The sequence below is a fragment of the Rattus rattus genome, chromosome 6 (genome assembly GCF_011064425.1).
Source record: "Rattus rattus isolate New Zealand chromosome 6, Rrattus_CSIRO_v1, whole genome shotgun sequence".
NCBI lineage: Eukaryota > Metazoa > Chordata > Mammalia > Rodentia > Muridae > Rattus > Rattus rattus.
In genome coordinates, this window is record NC_046159.1 from 60,428,090 (window position 1) to 60,443,514 (window position 15,425).

The following is a 15,425-nucleotide window of genomic DNA, read 5'->3' on the forward strand; positions in this document are numbered from 1 at the left end:
TCCCCTGAAACAATGACCATACGGTCTTCAGGCTCCTCTTTAGTCCTGCTCAGGGGAGTCTCTCTCTCCCTTCATCCTGAGAAGCTCCCTCACTGATGGCAAGGGGTGAACTAAGCTCTCCTAGAGCCTCAATCCCTAGTCCTCCCTGGAAATCCTCACCACCTCTCATCCTCTCTCCTACATCTTCTGGTCTTTCTTACAATTTCCTTTCAAGTTCTGAAGGCTTCTCCTGATCCTTCAAGCCCTAAAACTCCTGAGAATTTTCAATATCAGACCCCACCAGGAAGGCCTTTCCTCTTTCTCCTTAAAGCTCACTTCCCCACCCCACCCCAAGTAACCACAGTCCTAAGTTAAATGCTCCAGAATGTACCAGCGTACACCATGGTCTTGTGCTGTACCTGTCTTCCCTGTCTTTGTGGCCTTGTTTCTGCTACCTAGACCATGTCCAAAGCTCCCAACTTTGCCACATGATGATTCCTGAGGAGATTCTGTGATGTTCCACCTTATTGTCTGTCTCCTGGGAGCCCACTGGCCCTGCCTACAATAGGCCCAAGCTAACAGCACCGAAGAAGTGCCGGCTTGGATACATCATGGCCCTGTGTAGGACGCCATGAGTGCAGACAGAAGGACCCTCACTGATAGGTAGGTCAGTCCTAGGGGAAAGAGCATCCATGTCTCGGGGTATCTTACAAGAAAAGGAGCTCCTCTGTCACTTTTCCCCAGTGGATCAAATACTTCCTCAGATAATCTGTGTGAAGAGTATGATGTCACTCTTCCCTGGTGTGTTGAAGGACTTCCTCAGGTCATCTGTGAAGAGTTTGATGTCTTGGTTCTGAAGGGGCTGCCAAGCTCAGTCAGCTGCTGACTGTGGGGCCGATTACCTGGACCAAAGCATTGCAAGGGCTGGAAAGGACACATTCAGTAAAGCAGGTGAATCAGCAAGGAAGCTGAGTGACAGCATCCCTGAGGGTGGGGGGGGGACAGGAAGTCAGTTTGGAAGATCAGGATCTGTTATCTCAGGACCAACCATAGCATAGAGAGAAAGATAAGCTCAGCATCTCCCAAGCACAGGCCTCTTCCAGGAGGTAGGTGCCAATGTCAGTGACTAGCCTGGAAACCAGACGTGGCAAAGTACACTGGGTGTAAGAGGCTATGATTAAAAGGGACAGAAAGTAGGGAGACTCTTCCCAAAATGAGCAGGAACTCAGGGCCAGGCAGAGCCAGTTTCCCCTCCAGGTTAATCCTGGAGTCATCAAGAGATAAACAAATATGGGTTCTCTTCCCTTTCACTTTTCAGCTCCTGACCTTTGGTTTAAGGTTGTCCAGGAGTCAGCCAATGAAGTTCCAGGCCAGATCTGTGCCCTAGAGTTTAAGCATGCTCTGGCAGGTCCTCCTGGACATAATCAGAAGAGGAGGCCATCCTGGACACTTGGATGTGTGGTGTTAGGTGAGAGGACAGAGAGGTGAGACTTGGGTTTCTGGGAGTCTGGAGTCCCATGGGTGGAGACATTTTTCTTTGATCCTTTGCTTTTCTGTAGACTGAATCTCTCTGGTTGCTGGAAAGAGGAATTGTTCAAGCTTGTACCTGGAAACACAGGAGTTTTCAATGTCTGGACCCTGAAGAGGAAACAGAAGATCTCAGAACTGCACATCTTTCCACAGTGTGGCACCTCAGGTCCCAAAGGTCAGAGAACTTGTAACCGGAGGAGGATCTCAGGGAGGGCTCTGCGCACAGCTTCCTGGGTTAAATCTTCAAAGCAACCTCGAAACCAGGCGTTGTTTTACCATGATCTGCAGGGGAAGACACACAGGCTCAGACAGGTCATGGAACATGTCCCAGGGACACATGACTAGAAAAGGGAAGAAATGGGGTCATTAGGTGAGGACAACCTGACATGTTGTCCCAGGATAGTGTCCTGCTTCCTCATGGGTGTCAACAGAGGCCCACCTGTGGATGGAGTCTCACTGGCTTCTGGGAGTTTGGGAGGGCATTGGGGGGCTGACCTGCCTTCCTCTGTTTCCTGCAGGGCTCAGGGAAGCTGTGCAAGAAGGTCTGGACATCCCTGGTGATCACTGATACTTGAGAGGCAGAAGTCTCCCCATGGCTCCTTATCACATCAGACAGTTCCAGGACAGGGACCACAGAAGGGTCCTGGACTTGTTCTCCAGAGGCATGGAGGAGCATGTCCCTGCTGCCTTCTACCATATGCTGACACTGCCTCATTCTCTCCTGCTCTTACCTGCGGTGCCCGTGACCATAGTCCTAGTGTCTGGCTCTTGGCTCCTGGCCACAGTGTACAGTTTCCTCTTTCTCCTTTGCCTGCGGCTCATTTTCTGGGTTTCTTGCAGAAATTATGTGGTTAAATGTTTGCAGGCAGACCTGGCTGACATCACCAAGTCTTACCTGAATGCACATGGCTCCTTCTGGGTGGCTGAGTCTGGGGGCCAGGTGGTGGGCATAGTGGGTGCTCTGCCAGTCAAGGATCCTCCATCAGGGAGGAAGCAGCTGCAGCTCTTTCGCCTGTCTGTGTCCTCACAGAATCGAGGACAGGGGATAGCGAAAGCACTGGTCAGAACTGTGCTCCAGTTTGCACGGGGCCAGGGCTACACAGATGTTGTCCTTGTGACTGGCAATATGCAGTATAGCGCTATGTCTCTGTACCAGGGCATGGGCTTCCAGAAGACAGGCCATTACTTTGTCAGCATAACCAAGAGGTTAATGGGTCTTTCTATCTTTCATTTCACCTACTCTCTCCCTTCTGTCTGGGAACCAAGGATGTGATCTTTTTTCCTTTGTCTAGAGGGCTCCAGTTCACTCTGCTTTAGGAACAAGCCAACCCTGGCAGTTCATTTACCAAGACCAAGGCTCCCTTTCCATCCCTTTCAGATGCAGCAGTGCTGGTGGTGACCTCTGGGTGTTGGCCTCCTGCTCCATTCTGCCTTTTTAAGGGTCTTTCTTTCATCTTTCTAGTGCTGTGATAAGAGAGCACGAAACCCAGCCGAGTGGACCCTGCACACATTCACTAGGAGTCCGTTAGCTATCAGCAACTTTGGCGAGCTGAAGTTCCAGCTCAGACAGGATTCAGGATCTTTGCACGCAAGATAAGTGAACTCAAAACAAAGGCTTTCCTCACACACACAGGCGTGGGTTATTGAAAATTCTACGACTCATGTAGAAATGGAGTCTCCATGGTAGAGGTGCACCACAGTCATAGGTCAGGGTGGGCGCCCCTCGAGAGCTAGAGCAAGGAAGTGTGTAACTTACTCCTAAGTCACCCTTGTGCAGAGGCAGGAAAGGGACCTCTGATGCAGTGGGAATAGCTTTGAACAGCCTCTCCTGGGTGCTTATTTGGTCCCAGTCTCATGGGAAAGTCCAACTATATGGTTGCAGAGCATGAAAGCTTCTTGGGGATCCAGGAAGATGATATGGGGTCAGGAAGTCTCATGAATATTGCCCTGGAGAAAAACCCCAGGACCAATTGGTACTTGCTTGGGTTGGAGAGCAGTAGGCATCCAGTGCTCCTGGTTACCCTCTGTAAAAAGTTAAAATGGTCATTCAGGAGTTAGAACAGCACTGTAGAGTGGAGAAAAGTCTCAGAACTAATGAGGGGGTTGGGTGGATAATATGATCTTGTGTGTAGTCTCCTGTATCTGTTTGGTCTGAACTGAAGCATCTTCGTGTTGAGGGATGACTGAGGATCAGCAGACCCAGGAGAGGGCCCCTCTCTAAAGTCACCCAGGCAGAGTGAAGCCTGTTAGGAACCCCAGTGTTGTAGATTGTGTGAGACGTTACCTCTGCAATGGTAATACTGCCTGCACGACCCACGCCCCCATCAGTAATCCCTCATCTGAGTCCCTGTAGCTCCAATAAAATGTTTCATCCACCTTGACTTGGGTAGATTGGTGTTTGCTTCTTTGCTTGGGTCTGTCACAGGGCCTGGATGGTATGAATAGATGTTCGTTCACATCTCCAGGCAAATTCAGACACAAACCCTGACACAGGCACAAAAACAGATGGTTTTAGTCATTTTGTACCGACCTGGGAAGGGAGCCAAAGGACAGGAACAGAGAGGCCAAGCAAGACCAGGGTGGAAGGACGGCCAAGGTGGGTAATCAGCATGTCCTTGGCACCTGGGAAGCTGTGTGACTCTCCAACGCCTTACTGCCATCTCTCCTGCTCAGGGACTCTGCTCTGGACACAGCCTCAGATCTGTGCTGGACCTCCTTGTCCAGCCCCTGCTCTTTCTGTGCAGGCATGGCAGCAGCCCCAGGGCAGTAAGATTGGCTGGCAGCACCCAAAATGCCATACTAACAGCCACCCACATCCTCCCACTCTCTGCTCCCCCTGTCATGGTCCTTATGAGCTCAGCAGCTGCACTTTCAGCTGAGAGGACAGGGTGACCAGTTGTCCTGTTGGAATTCTGTCTGCCATGGAGGGTTATTTCTGTGTTCCATGTCTTGTGATCCCCACAGGGGGAGCAGCAGAGGCCATGCTCCATGATGAATAACAGAGGGGACACGGAGCTTTCTACACCCACGAGGCTAATATCAACACTTACATGTCTGACCTAAACAGTGCTTTATGTAGGTGCCATGTAGCCATCTCAAGGAGGGGAGCAAATGTCATCAGTCCTCTTGAACCAATTCTGCATAAGTCAGTAATGCTTCCCCAGCTCTTCCTGGAGGATTCGAAGCTGCAGCCCATGCTGTTCTGATGGCTGCATGTACCTATGGATGGGACTTGTGCTTTTTCCAGATGGTTTGTCTGGTCTTGTTTGTTTGTTTGTTTGTTTGTTTTGAAGTTTGGCTAAGCGTTATCTTTGAAGCTTCATTCCTTCAAAGCAATAATTCTAGGCAGGGGGCCGGGAGAGAGAGGGTATTGAATCTAGTCAGTTTCAGGGACTTCCTGAAGTTAATGTGAGTTGTTCACCTTCTGCTTAAGGAACTTCCCTGAAGGATGGAACGTTTTGATTTCAGAGGAAATTATTACATGACATAGTACCACAGAACCAGAGAAATATGATTATGGCCATCACTTTTGATTGAGTGATGGCCACAAAGTCTTACAGTGTGGCCATAGGCTAATTTCACATTGTATACCTTCATAAAAAGAGGAAAGAACATTGTTTGGAAATTTATGAACTCTTAGAGTTAGCATCTCCAAGGCTAGAAATGTCAGCGGCCAGAGCCAGTGGCTGTCCCACTTTGACTCTGACTGAACTAATGAGTTTTATTGAGTGTTACTTCCAGGAATGCCAGTGAGTGTGTACTTAACATGAGTAGAAGTGACTCAGAGATAGGCATTGCAACAGACTGGAGACTGTCCTTTCCAAGCGACTCTTGTCCAAATGTCTTCCAGGAAGCTTGGCTGACGTGTGCTTTTTCTAGGTGGTTTGCCTGGTCTTGTGTTTTTTTTGTTTGTTTGTTTGTTTTGAAGTTTGGTTAAGCATCATTTTTGAAGCTTTATTGCTTATTCTAGGCAGGGGGCCGGGGGAGGAGGGCTATTGAATCTAGTCAGTTTCAGGGACTTTCTGAAGCTAATGTGAGTTGTTCACCTTCCTGCTTAAGGAGCTTCCCTGTAGGATGGAATGTTTTGATTTCAGAGGAAATTGTTACATGACATAGTTTGCACATGAGTGTTTGCCTATATCTATGTATGTACTCCATTCTGGTACCATGGATGTTAGAAGATATCAGGTCCTCTATAAGTAGAGTTAAAGATCATTGTGAGCCACTATGTGGGTGCTGGGATCTGAACCCTTGTCTTCATCAAGAACAACACATGCTCTTAAACACTCAGTCATCTCTCCAATCCCAAGGAAGGTTTTAAGGATCATGGGGAGGGCTACATAGAGTTAGTGAAACAGATGTCCTTAATCTCAAATAGTAAAATCTATGAAGTTCAAGTTTAGCAATCAGAGCATGGCCATTCCCACCTTAAACCAACGGTCCCTGGAAAGTCGCCTGGCAAAGTTGCCCACTGCAGTGTGGTTTTGGCACAGTCTTTGTTGATTATTTCTTGCTTTAGGGGATATATCCCTGAACTCTTTCCATCAGAACCAACCAGCTTTCCAATTAATGTGTTTGGTTAGGAGTTGAGGATAATGACTGGACTGATTCAGACAGCTTCTACAACATACCTGCCTGGAGTTGATTAAACAACCACTTTTTGCTTGATTGGTCATTTACAAGAGGTATCACATTCATCTACTTTGCATGTGTGGTGCCTGGGAAACAGGCTACATGAGATAGTTATTGACAACCAAGCTGACTGATCAAATTACAAGTGTTCAGTCCTTTTCTTTGGACAGCCAGACCAAGAGTGAGCTCGTGCCTCTGTAAAACCTCTTGCTGCCAAAGTTCTGCCTTAGAGTGTCTTAAAAGACAAAACTATAATTACATCAATGTTCGGGAGGGGGGGTATATAATGAGGGAGTTAGAACAGCTGAGTAACTTCTGATTCCTTTTCAGAGCTCCACATTATCTTTCCAACACATTTAGCCCGTAGATAAGGTCACAGGCAGTCCTTGAAGCATTGCCAAGGCAGAGGTGGCTGCCTGAGGGTGGAGAGCTGAGAAGTGACCAAGCTGACATAAAATAAAGTTAGGATAGGATGGCATTGTCTCAGTCCTTCAGCCTGTGTGCGAAGGTGAGCGTGTGCAGGCCAGAGACCATCTTGCTAATTAGCCTGGGTGGTGTGTCTTATCTCTCATTGCAAGCTGATGCAACCGATCCTCTCAGGGTCATCTGGCTTTAGTCCCTAGTGGTGCCAAGTGTTTTGTAACTGACTTTTCCAGGGAAGATATGTTTCTTCAGAAACATCAGGACATCAACAATAGACCAAAGAGAGAGGGAGAAGGGGGGAGGGAGAGGGAGAGAGAGAGGAAAAGAAAAGGAAAATCCATGTAACACTACTGTCTTAGTCAAGGCAGTTCTTATAAAAGAAACACTTAACAGGGGGCTGGCTTACAGTTTAAGAGATTTAGTCCATTACCCTCACAGCAGAGAGCATGGAGGCATACATGGAGCACGGTGACATGCATGGAGCATAGTGGTATGCACGGAGCGCGGTGGCATGCACGGAGCGCGGTGGCATGCACGGAGCGCGGTGGCATGCATGGAGCGCGGTGGCATGCACGGAGCGCGGTGGCATGCACGGAGCGCGGTGGCATGCACGGAGCGCGGTGGCATGCACGGAGCGCGGTGGTATGCACGGAGCGCGGTGGTATGCATGGAGCGCGGTGGTATGCATGGAGCGCGGTGACATGCATGGAGCATGGTGGTATGCATTGCTCTGGGGCAGTTCTTGGGAACTACATCCTGGTCCTCGGGCAGAGACAAGGACTCCCATTGCATGAGCCTTTGAAACCTCGAAGTGCATCTGCTGTAACACACTCCCTCCAACAAGCACACACCTCCCAATCCTTTCAAATAGTGCCACTCCCTGGTGACCAAGCATTTAAATCTCGTTCAGACCACCACAGGTACCATCAGGGTGAATCAGGGAGTTGATTTGGGTTTCTTATAGGTGCCCACATCAGCACAGGGAAAGATTTACAAAAACTGCATTGTTGGAAGTCCCTGAACAACCACAGGCCATTATCTCTGCCATAGCCTCCACCCCCACAACCATTTGCTGCGTATACAGCCCCAGAGAGGGGCTTCACGGGCCGTGTTACATTTTAGGGGCTTCCAGAGTCATGTGAGCCCCCTTTCTCTTTAGGACTTGCCTCAATCTGGAGCACACAGCTATGCAGTGTACTGCTTCTATATGAGACTTTAAATCCCAGCGAGTATCAGGGACCTCCACCATGTTCTCCTCTGTCCTGCAACCTCCCTAGGAAGTCCTGGCTAAGAGGTGACAGCAGAGCAGGATCTCCCTGCCTTACACCATTATCCTGAGGACCCACAGTTGAGAATGAAACCGGATTCACAGTTCAGGCAAAGGATATCTGGACACGGACAGAGAGTCGGCTATGGATAGAGGGACATTGTTGTTTACCCTCAGGGCAAAGTGGAGACAAGATGAAAAGGTTCCATGGGGCTCTGGTCCAGCCATGAATGCCAAGAGTGTTTCAGCTCTTAGAAGAGAAGCAAGGAGGTTTGGGCAGCCGGCACGGGGCAGGCAGTCGAGGTCCCTGGTCTCTCACAGAGATCAAAGCAGCTCCAGCGCCAGCAGCAGAGGCAGCAGTGGTAGTGGCAGAGGTGGCAGGTCCAAAGCTTTGGGAGAAAGAACTCTTCCCCAAGTGTTTCAGCTCAGTAAAAAGAGGCACTCTCAGAAGATCCTCAGTGAAATAAGCTGTACGCTTTATTCCATATGGTCAGGTTCTATGTAAGCATGAGGAGCGGGTGGGATTTAGGTGTAGGTGTTTCCTATTGGCTCAGTCTGAGGTGTTAGTGATGCTCTATCTGCATGGGGAAGGACTGCGGGTGTTTCCTCAGGTGGCTGACTGCCCATGCTCCTCTCAGTGGGGGGTGGGGTTACTTGCTCCAGAGCAGGTACAGAAATGGCTCAACTCCTGCCGAGCTCAAGTCTCTGAGATTCCTTGGGGTCTGAGTCTCCCAACCTTACCAGTTCTTCTGTCCGATGGCACAGCCCACTTGCCCCACAATTCTTCCTTTTTGTTTTACAAAGGAGAGGTGTCACAGGAGTAACTGCCTCCTATGTTGGCAACTGTCTTAGTTAGGGTTTTACTGCTGTGAACAGACACCATTAACAACATTTAACTGGGGCTGGCTTACAGGGTCAGAGGTCCAGTCCATTATCATTCAAGGTGGGAACATGGCAGCGTCCAGGCAGGAGGAGCTGAGAGTTCTACATTTTCATCCTAAAGAAGCCAGGAACAGACTGGGCATCCTCAGGCAGCTAGGAGGAAGGTCTCCAAGCCCACCCCCACAATGACTCACTTCCTCCAACAAGGCCACACCGTCTAATAGTGCCACTCCGTTGGCTGAGCAAACCATCACAGGAACATAGACCTGATGAGCAGTGTCTCTGCAGTGCTACTCATCTGCTGCTTTAGAATTGGACGAGTCAGGGTGCAGGGGAACAGAGCTCCAGTGGCTAGTATGGACCCAAGAGAGGAAGAAGCCAAGCTACCAAGGGGTTTGAGTACCATGGGGTAGGTATATTGGGAGCAGGAGTGCCCGGAGATCTTGCTGGAGATCTTTGAGCATTTGCATGTTTTGTTTTCCCAGCCCGGATTCATTGACATAGAAGCAACATTCCTCCCCTAGCAAAACGCAAGTCCCTCCCTGTCCAGCAGTCAGTGAGTCCAGGGACTCAGGTTTTGGAGAACAACTCCTGCTAAGGAGGTCATCTGGTGTTGAAGAGACTCAAGGCTGACTGCAGTGGAAGCCATAGCCTGGTCCGGGAAGTCAGTGTCCAGATGGTGGGTTTGGATGAGGGCTACTCCAGTGGTTCCCGTTGCACCCAGTGAGACAGCAAGACCCAGTCCGATGAGCAGAGGACGAAGATCTATCTTATCTTTCTGTCTCCTCCCAGGTATAAGGCAAGTTCTTGAGGTTCATAGAGGTAAACTCTGAGAACAATCATTATGGAGGGGCAGAAAACTTGAAACGGGGGTTAATGCAGGAACCAGTAGAGCCTTTGCACCAGAGAAGAGCAGGGGGTTTAGCACACATTGGTTCGGTGACAGTGATATAACAGGAACATGCAGGATGGGGTCTTGAGGAAGGTCTTACAAGGCAAAGGGGGAGGGTTAGATCAGAGAGGAATGTCCTGCGCTTTCCCTGTGGGTAAGGGTCCATGGGATTCATGAAGGGAAATGTTAATGGGAATGGCTGCCAATCTAGGGAGAGGCTGGGCAGTGGCAGAGTTATATGAAGAGTGACAAAAACAGTCATAAGAATCGAGGAGGGGGGGGCTTGTGGAGTGCACATGGCCTGGACAGCAGTCCCCAGGTCATGGATGTCCTTCCAGGAGATGTTGTTTCTATAGAGTAGTGTCTCTTCTGCCACCTTTGCCTCCTCTGTCCTTGGTCTGTCAGGGAGAGGAGGGCCATCTTCTTGGTTGGTGGGGTGCTGTCAGACATCAATGGCAGGAACTCAGGCCAAGGCTGGTCCTGTGAGAAACACAAACAAAACTCCAGTTGTAAGGGGGAGCCTGGTCCCTTCCAAGTCCCACCCAAGGGGTGGTGCCTCATACTAGGGTAGGAGGGGTCATTCCCGGTGCCAATGGAGGGGGAAAGGAGGGTGTTTGGTGCTCTCGTAGATGTTAACTATATTTAGGGTGGTCAGAGCTGTCGTAAATGTACATTAGCGGGGTAGGCTGGGGAATGTCGGTTGTGGGAAAACTGCTAATTAAGGTCAAAGTCCACCATGACCGGATAACCTCTTGGCATGGCACACTATGGGACCCCCTTCGTTAGCAGGGCTTCTCCCTCTCTGACCTTGCCTGGGCATTCTAAGCCCACACACACTCCTCTGCTTGAGAAATGTCACCTAGCCTCAATTAGTTTATAGGATTAATTTCCTTTCACCTGACAAAACCTGTTCAGCCAGCACCTGAGATTCCTGAATGCTTCCCCATACTAATGAGCACCCTAATCCTCCAGCCAATGACCTTTGCCCATCCTGGATGTCCCTACTCTAAGTCCCCCAAGACTTTATATGCCTTGAATTACCCTAAGTAAAGTTGATCTGCTTACTGACAGCCCGTCCCAGTGTGGTCTTTCACCATACATACTCACAGGGTCTCCGAAGCCCGTTTGACATCTCTGCCCCCACCAACGATCCATGAGAGCTGGGAAACCCACAGTGGGTGACATCAATTTGTCACAGGGCACTGAATTTGAGACCTCATGCGTGGATGCCCACAGTTTGTAAAGCTGAGGGACACACAAGAGGAACGTGTTTTTATTATTCTTTGGAGTTGGGTAAGAGGGATGTGGGAAAGTAGGTATGAAGCCCCTTGATGTGTGTGTGTGTGTGTGTGTGTGTGTGTGTGTGTGTGTGTGTAGAATTGGTCTGTTTGTTCGATGGGGACTATAAATGTTCCTGTAGAGGCAGTTTGATCAGCGAGGACATTTCCCTTGGATATTGGACCTGGCAGAGGACTGTGAAATCTGACGTACTGGATGTAGAAGGGAGAAGTGGGTGGGTGGAAACCTGTATGAGTAGAAGGAGAAAAGGGGGTTGGCATCTAATTTGACAAAGGATTTTGATAGCCGGGGACAAATTGACAGCAGGCTAAAAAGGGCCTATTGACTTCCTATAGGGCTAAATAGACAGCATATGGTCCTTTATATTGGAGGAGTGATAGGGCAGCTCTTTGAATTGGACGATGGGGGAGGGTCATCCTTAGGGGAGTAGTACATTATCACTGCAGCTCTTCTCTTTTCCCATTGGCAAATATTGAGGGAGCTCCAATTATATGCTTTTTTGAAGGGGCAGCCATTGCAACAGAGGAAGGGTAGAAACCCATTTTTCGTTAGGGTAATGGTTGTCAGTTTGCCCTGGGAATCCTACCAAGCTGATAACAAAGCCAGGGTGATTTTTAGGAAGCCACTGAGTATTGGAGATGGGCAAGGGGTGGTGGGGTATCAGGTGCATTTAGAATTTACTATGAAGCTACTATCTAGACACATGCTTTTAAATTCATCCTCTTCTCCCATCAACATGGACACCTTACTTCAAAAATCCCACTGGGCAAATGTTCTCTGATAGCCAAGAGCTTGTGCCTCACTGGACCTCTGGGAGGAAGACGGCTCTGATCTATGTGACCACCTACGTTTGGAGCCATGCCTGAGGGCGGCCAGTGTATAGGAGCTGCCCCAGAACCACAGAGCACAACATCCTTTATAAATAGTCTCCTTTCATCCATTCCACTCTCTGACCAAAGGAGAGGAGCAGTGTATCAGCTTCTCACTGATGTGTCCATCCACACTGCAGGGAGGGGACACCTGCTATACCCACTACCCTTCGCCAGCTCTGGACTGCTCAGCCCTTCCTAGGATCCAAGTTGGACCTAGTCTGGGGCTCTGTTGAAAGAAATCCAAAGGCCACCTACCAAGGACTCATCTCTTCCCAGCCCACACAGCCCAAGGTCTTAGGGACAATCCCCTGACCAGTGTCTGAGCTGCCTATGAAGCCTGCAGGGGTTCCTCCTTCAGAGCCTTCTCAGGGCACCTGGATCTACCCTGGGCTAGACCCTCCAAACCTCTGAGCCACAACAGCCCCTGTCACTTTGCTAGTGGATTACCTCAGGGACTGAGAGACAGTGACGGGGAGTTGAGCACCACAGGGACAGGCAGAGCTCACACCCAGGATGCGCTAAAGCCAGCATGCGGTGACCTCGGGCCTGAAGAGGAGGAGCAGAAGTATGAAGTCATCCAGGCTGCCTGTTCTGGACAGGAAGGGAGGGAAGGTTTGGGGAACCTGACGGCTGGGAATAGCCCCTGTCCTCAAGGAGGTCCCAGACGAAGCACTAGCTCACTCTCTGCCTCCATCTCCCAATCTCTCCCAGGCCTCCCACCCCATCCTCAAGGCCAAACCCAAGTGAAGGCTGAAAGGGGGCAGAACAGAAGGCCAGACTCTAGGGCAGAGGGTGGGAGGGAGGTGCTGACCTGGGCACAAAGGGCTGTGAAGGCATCCAGGACAGCCGGTTGTGATGCATCTAAATTTTGAAGGCCATGCTTTACTCTCTGGGGTGGCTGAACAGAGTTGCAGCAAAGCCAGGAAAAACAAAACAACAAAGCCAGAGTGGCCATGGGCCAGCACAGCTCCAGGCTGCTGAACAGACAGCTTGGGACGGGGTAAGAAGGAGGTTGGCAGCAGAGGCCATACACAAAGCCTCTGAGGCAAATGGAGGCTCAGGGCAGGCTCAGTTCTCAATGGTGAATGGGGTGTGCCAAAGACACCTCCTCTCTGTTGACACAAAGCCTTGCTTGTCTTTCTGAATCCTGGGAAGTAACAGTGACCTCTGGTTTACACAGCCCTCCTCCACCTTATCCCTGCTGGCTTCTTATCCAAGGAGGCAAATACATGTGACCCACGAAAATACAACTTCTGTCTCTTTCTGTTCTCTCTCTCTCTCTCTCTCTCTCTCTCTCTCTCTCTCTCTCTCCCTCCCTCCTTCCTCCTCCTCTACTTCCTCCTCCTCCTCCTCTTTCAAATAAATTAAAATAGAAGTGTATCTGGGTATATATCTGGGTGTGGTGGCCTATAATCCCAGCACTTGATTACTGTGGGGGTCAGGGGTGCTGCTTTAGGAAGTGGGCTACCACAGCGCTGAAGGCCACTAGGTAAAGCCATTGCTTCCTAACCAAATGAGTGGACATATGGCAGCATCTGCTGTCTCAAGAGTTAGCACAGGGTTTGGAAAGATGGTTCAGTAATTAAGTGTACTGGTTGTTCTTCCAGGGGAATCAGGTTCAATTCTAACTCCACACAAGGCAACTCACAACAATATAAAAGTCTAGTTCTTGAGTGATAGCTTCTCTGGCCTCTAGACTCAGGTACACAGACATACATGAAGGCAACCCCCCCACCCCAACACACACACACACACACACACACACACACACACACACACACACACACACACACACACACACACTAAAAAAAAGTAAAACAGTTTCTTTATAAAATAACTAATCCAATTGCACCTGCTAATCACCTGTCCAAGGGAACATCCCTCGGTGTGATGGGTTCACTTTAATGCCCACTGAAGAGATTAGAGGACTAATTAGATCTTTAATAAGGGAATGAACCTTCTCTTCCCAGAATCCTTGGCCATGCAGCCTGTACAGCAGCCATGAAGTTTCTTGGGTCGGACCCTCTATCTCTTTGTGGGAATTTTGTTTTGTTTTATCAGAAAATAGTGGGTTTACAAATCATTGGTTTAAAAGAAGACCTAAATTGGGGGGAAAAGAGTGGAACTTTCCCTTTTCCTTTGGGCTCAGCCAAAGGGAGCCTTTCCCCTTCCCTGGGGCTCCTTAGAGCAGGCTCAGAGCAGAGCAGAAGGAACTTAAGGCTCACCTGGGGAACTATTTCTCCCTCCCTGTGTGCATTCCCCTTAGAAGGCGGGGAGCCCTGGCTGAGAGACCTGGCTTCCTCATGCTCTCCCCACGCTGTCCCCCACACTCCATCTCTAGCCAAAGACCAACCCTGAGCATGAGCAGGAGTCAAGCAACAAAACAAGTCAGCACTCCTGTCCCCTGAGTGGGACAGGTGGGACATTGTGGTTATCCTGGGTGATGTGGCTGAGCCAAAAGGATGTGTTCCCCCAACAGAAGGGGGTACAGATCTTAAACCAAAGAAAACACGCGCACACGCGCACACACACACTTTGTTTTCTAGAATTCATAACACTGAGACTGACCACCTATCCTGCCCTTCATGGTGGTTTGTATGACAATGACCCCCATAGGCTCATAGGAAGTGGCACCATTAAGAGGTTGGCCTTATTGGGAGTAGGTGTGGCCTTGTTGGAGAACATATGACTGGTATCAGGCTTTGAAGTTTCCGAAGCTTAAGCCAGGCCTCCTAGTGTAGCGGAATTTCCCCCTAATTGATTAATAAAGATGACAAGAAGCCAATCACTGGGCAAGGAGGAGTCCAAGAGAAAGAGGTGGGGACAGGTGGCAGAATCCATCAAGATCCGGAAGAGTTCCATAGAATAGTTGGTGAATTTAGGATGGTAGTTTCTGCTCCTAGTGATTGTGTTATCTGTTGATTCTAAGTTTTTTAAAGATTATATATATTAGCTGTCTTCAGGCATCAGATCTCATTACAGATGGTTGTGAGCCACCGTGTGGTTGCTGGGATTTGAACTCAGGACCTCTGGAAGAGCAGCCAGTGCTCTTAACCTCTGAGCCATGTCTCCAGCACGCATTGAGTTTTTTAATTATCACGTGCTACTGCCTAGTGTCTCTCTGTCTCCTCCTGCTGCCTGTGGATCCAGATGTGGAACTCTCAGTTACCTCACTAGCACCATGTCTGCCTGCGTGCTGCCATGCCTCCCACCATGATGACCACGGAGTAAACCTCTGGTCTTTAAGCCAGCCCCAAATAAATGTTTTCCTTTATAAGAGTTGCCGTAGTCATAATGTCTCTTCACAGCAATAAAACCCTAAAATACGCTGATACTCGGAATTGTGGGACATACGCTGTCACCTTTCAGCTGGTGAGAACAAAAACAAGCAGCTTCAACTATGGCTGGAGAGCAGCCTACAGAAACCGTGGTGGGGTGGGAGGAAGGTGATACTGAGCTCGGAGGCACAGAAAACTCACAAAGCCCAACATGCTTTCAAGATGCATCGGGACCGAGGCCACTGGGTTTCCAGGAAGCCACAAAGGATATGAGGGCACAGAGGGCCAGTAAAACTCACCACCCTTTCAGCTTGACTTCTGTTTGTGCTGGAGGGAATACGACCCAGAATCTGCCTGGCAGCACGCACACC

General features: G+C 49.5%; 1 protein-coding gene across 1 annotated transcript; it reads left to right on the forward strand.

The window, feature by feature from the left end:
- The first annotated feature begins 1,538 nt into the window (after window positions 1–1,538).
- LOC116903565 (N-acetyltransferase family 8 member 2) lies at window positions 1,539–3,880 on the forward strand. The gene is made up of 2 exons (XM_032906184.1): window positions 1,539–1,684; window positions 2,028–3,880. Exon 2 carries the CDS (start codon window positions 2,102–2,104, stop codon window positions 2,780–2,782), a length of 681 nt encoding a protein of 226 aa, XP_032762075.1. The 5' UTR covers window positions 1,539–1,684; window positions 2,028–2,101; the 3' UTR covers window positions 2,783–3,880.
- Window positions 3,881–15,425: the final 11,545 nt, after the last annotated feature.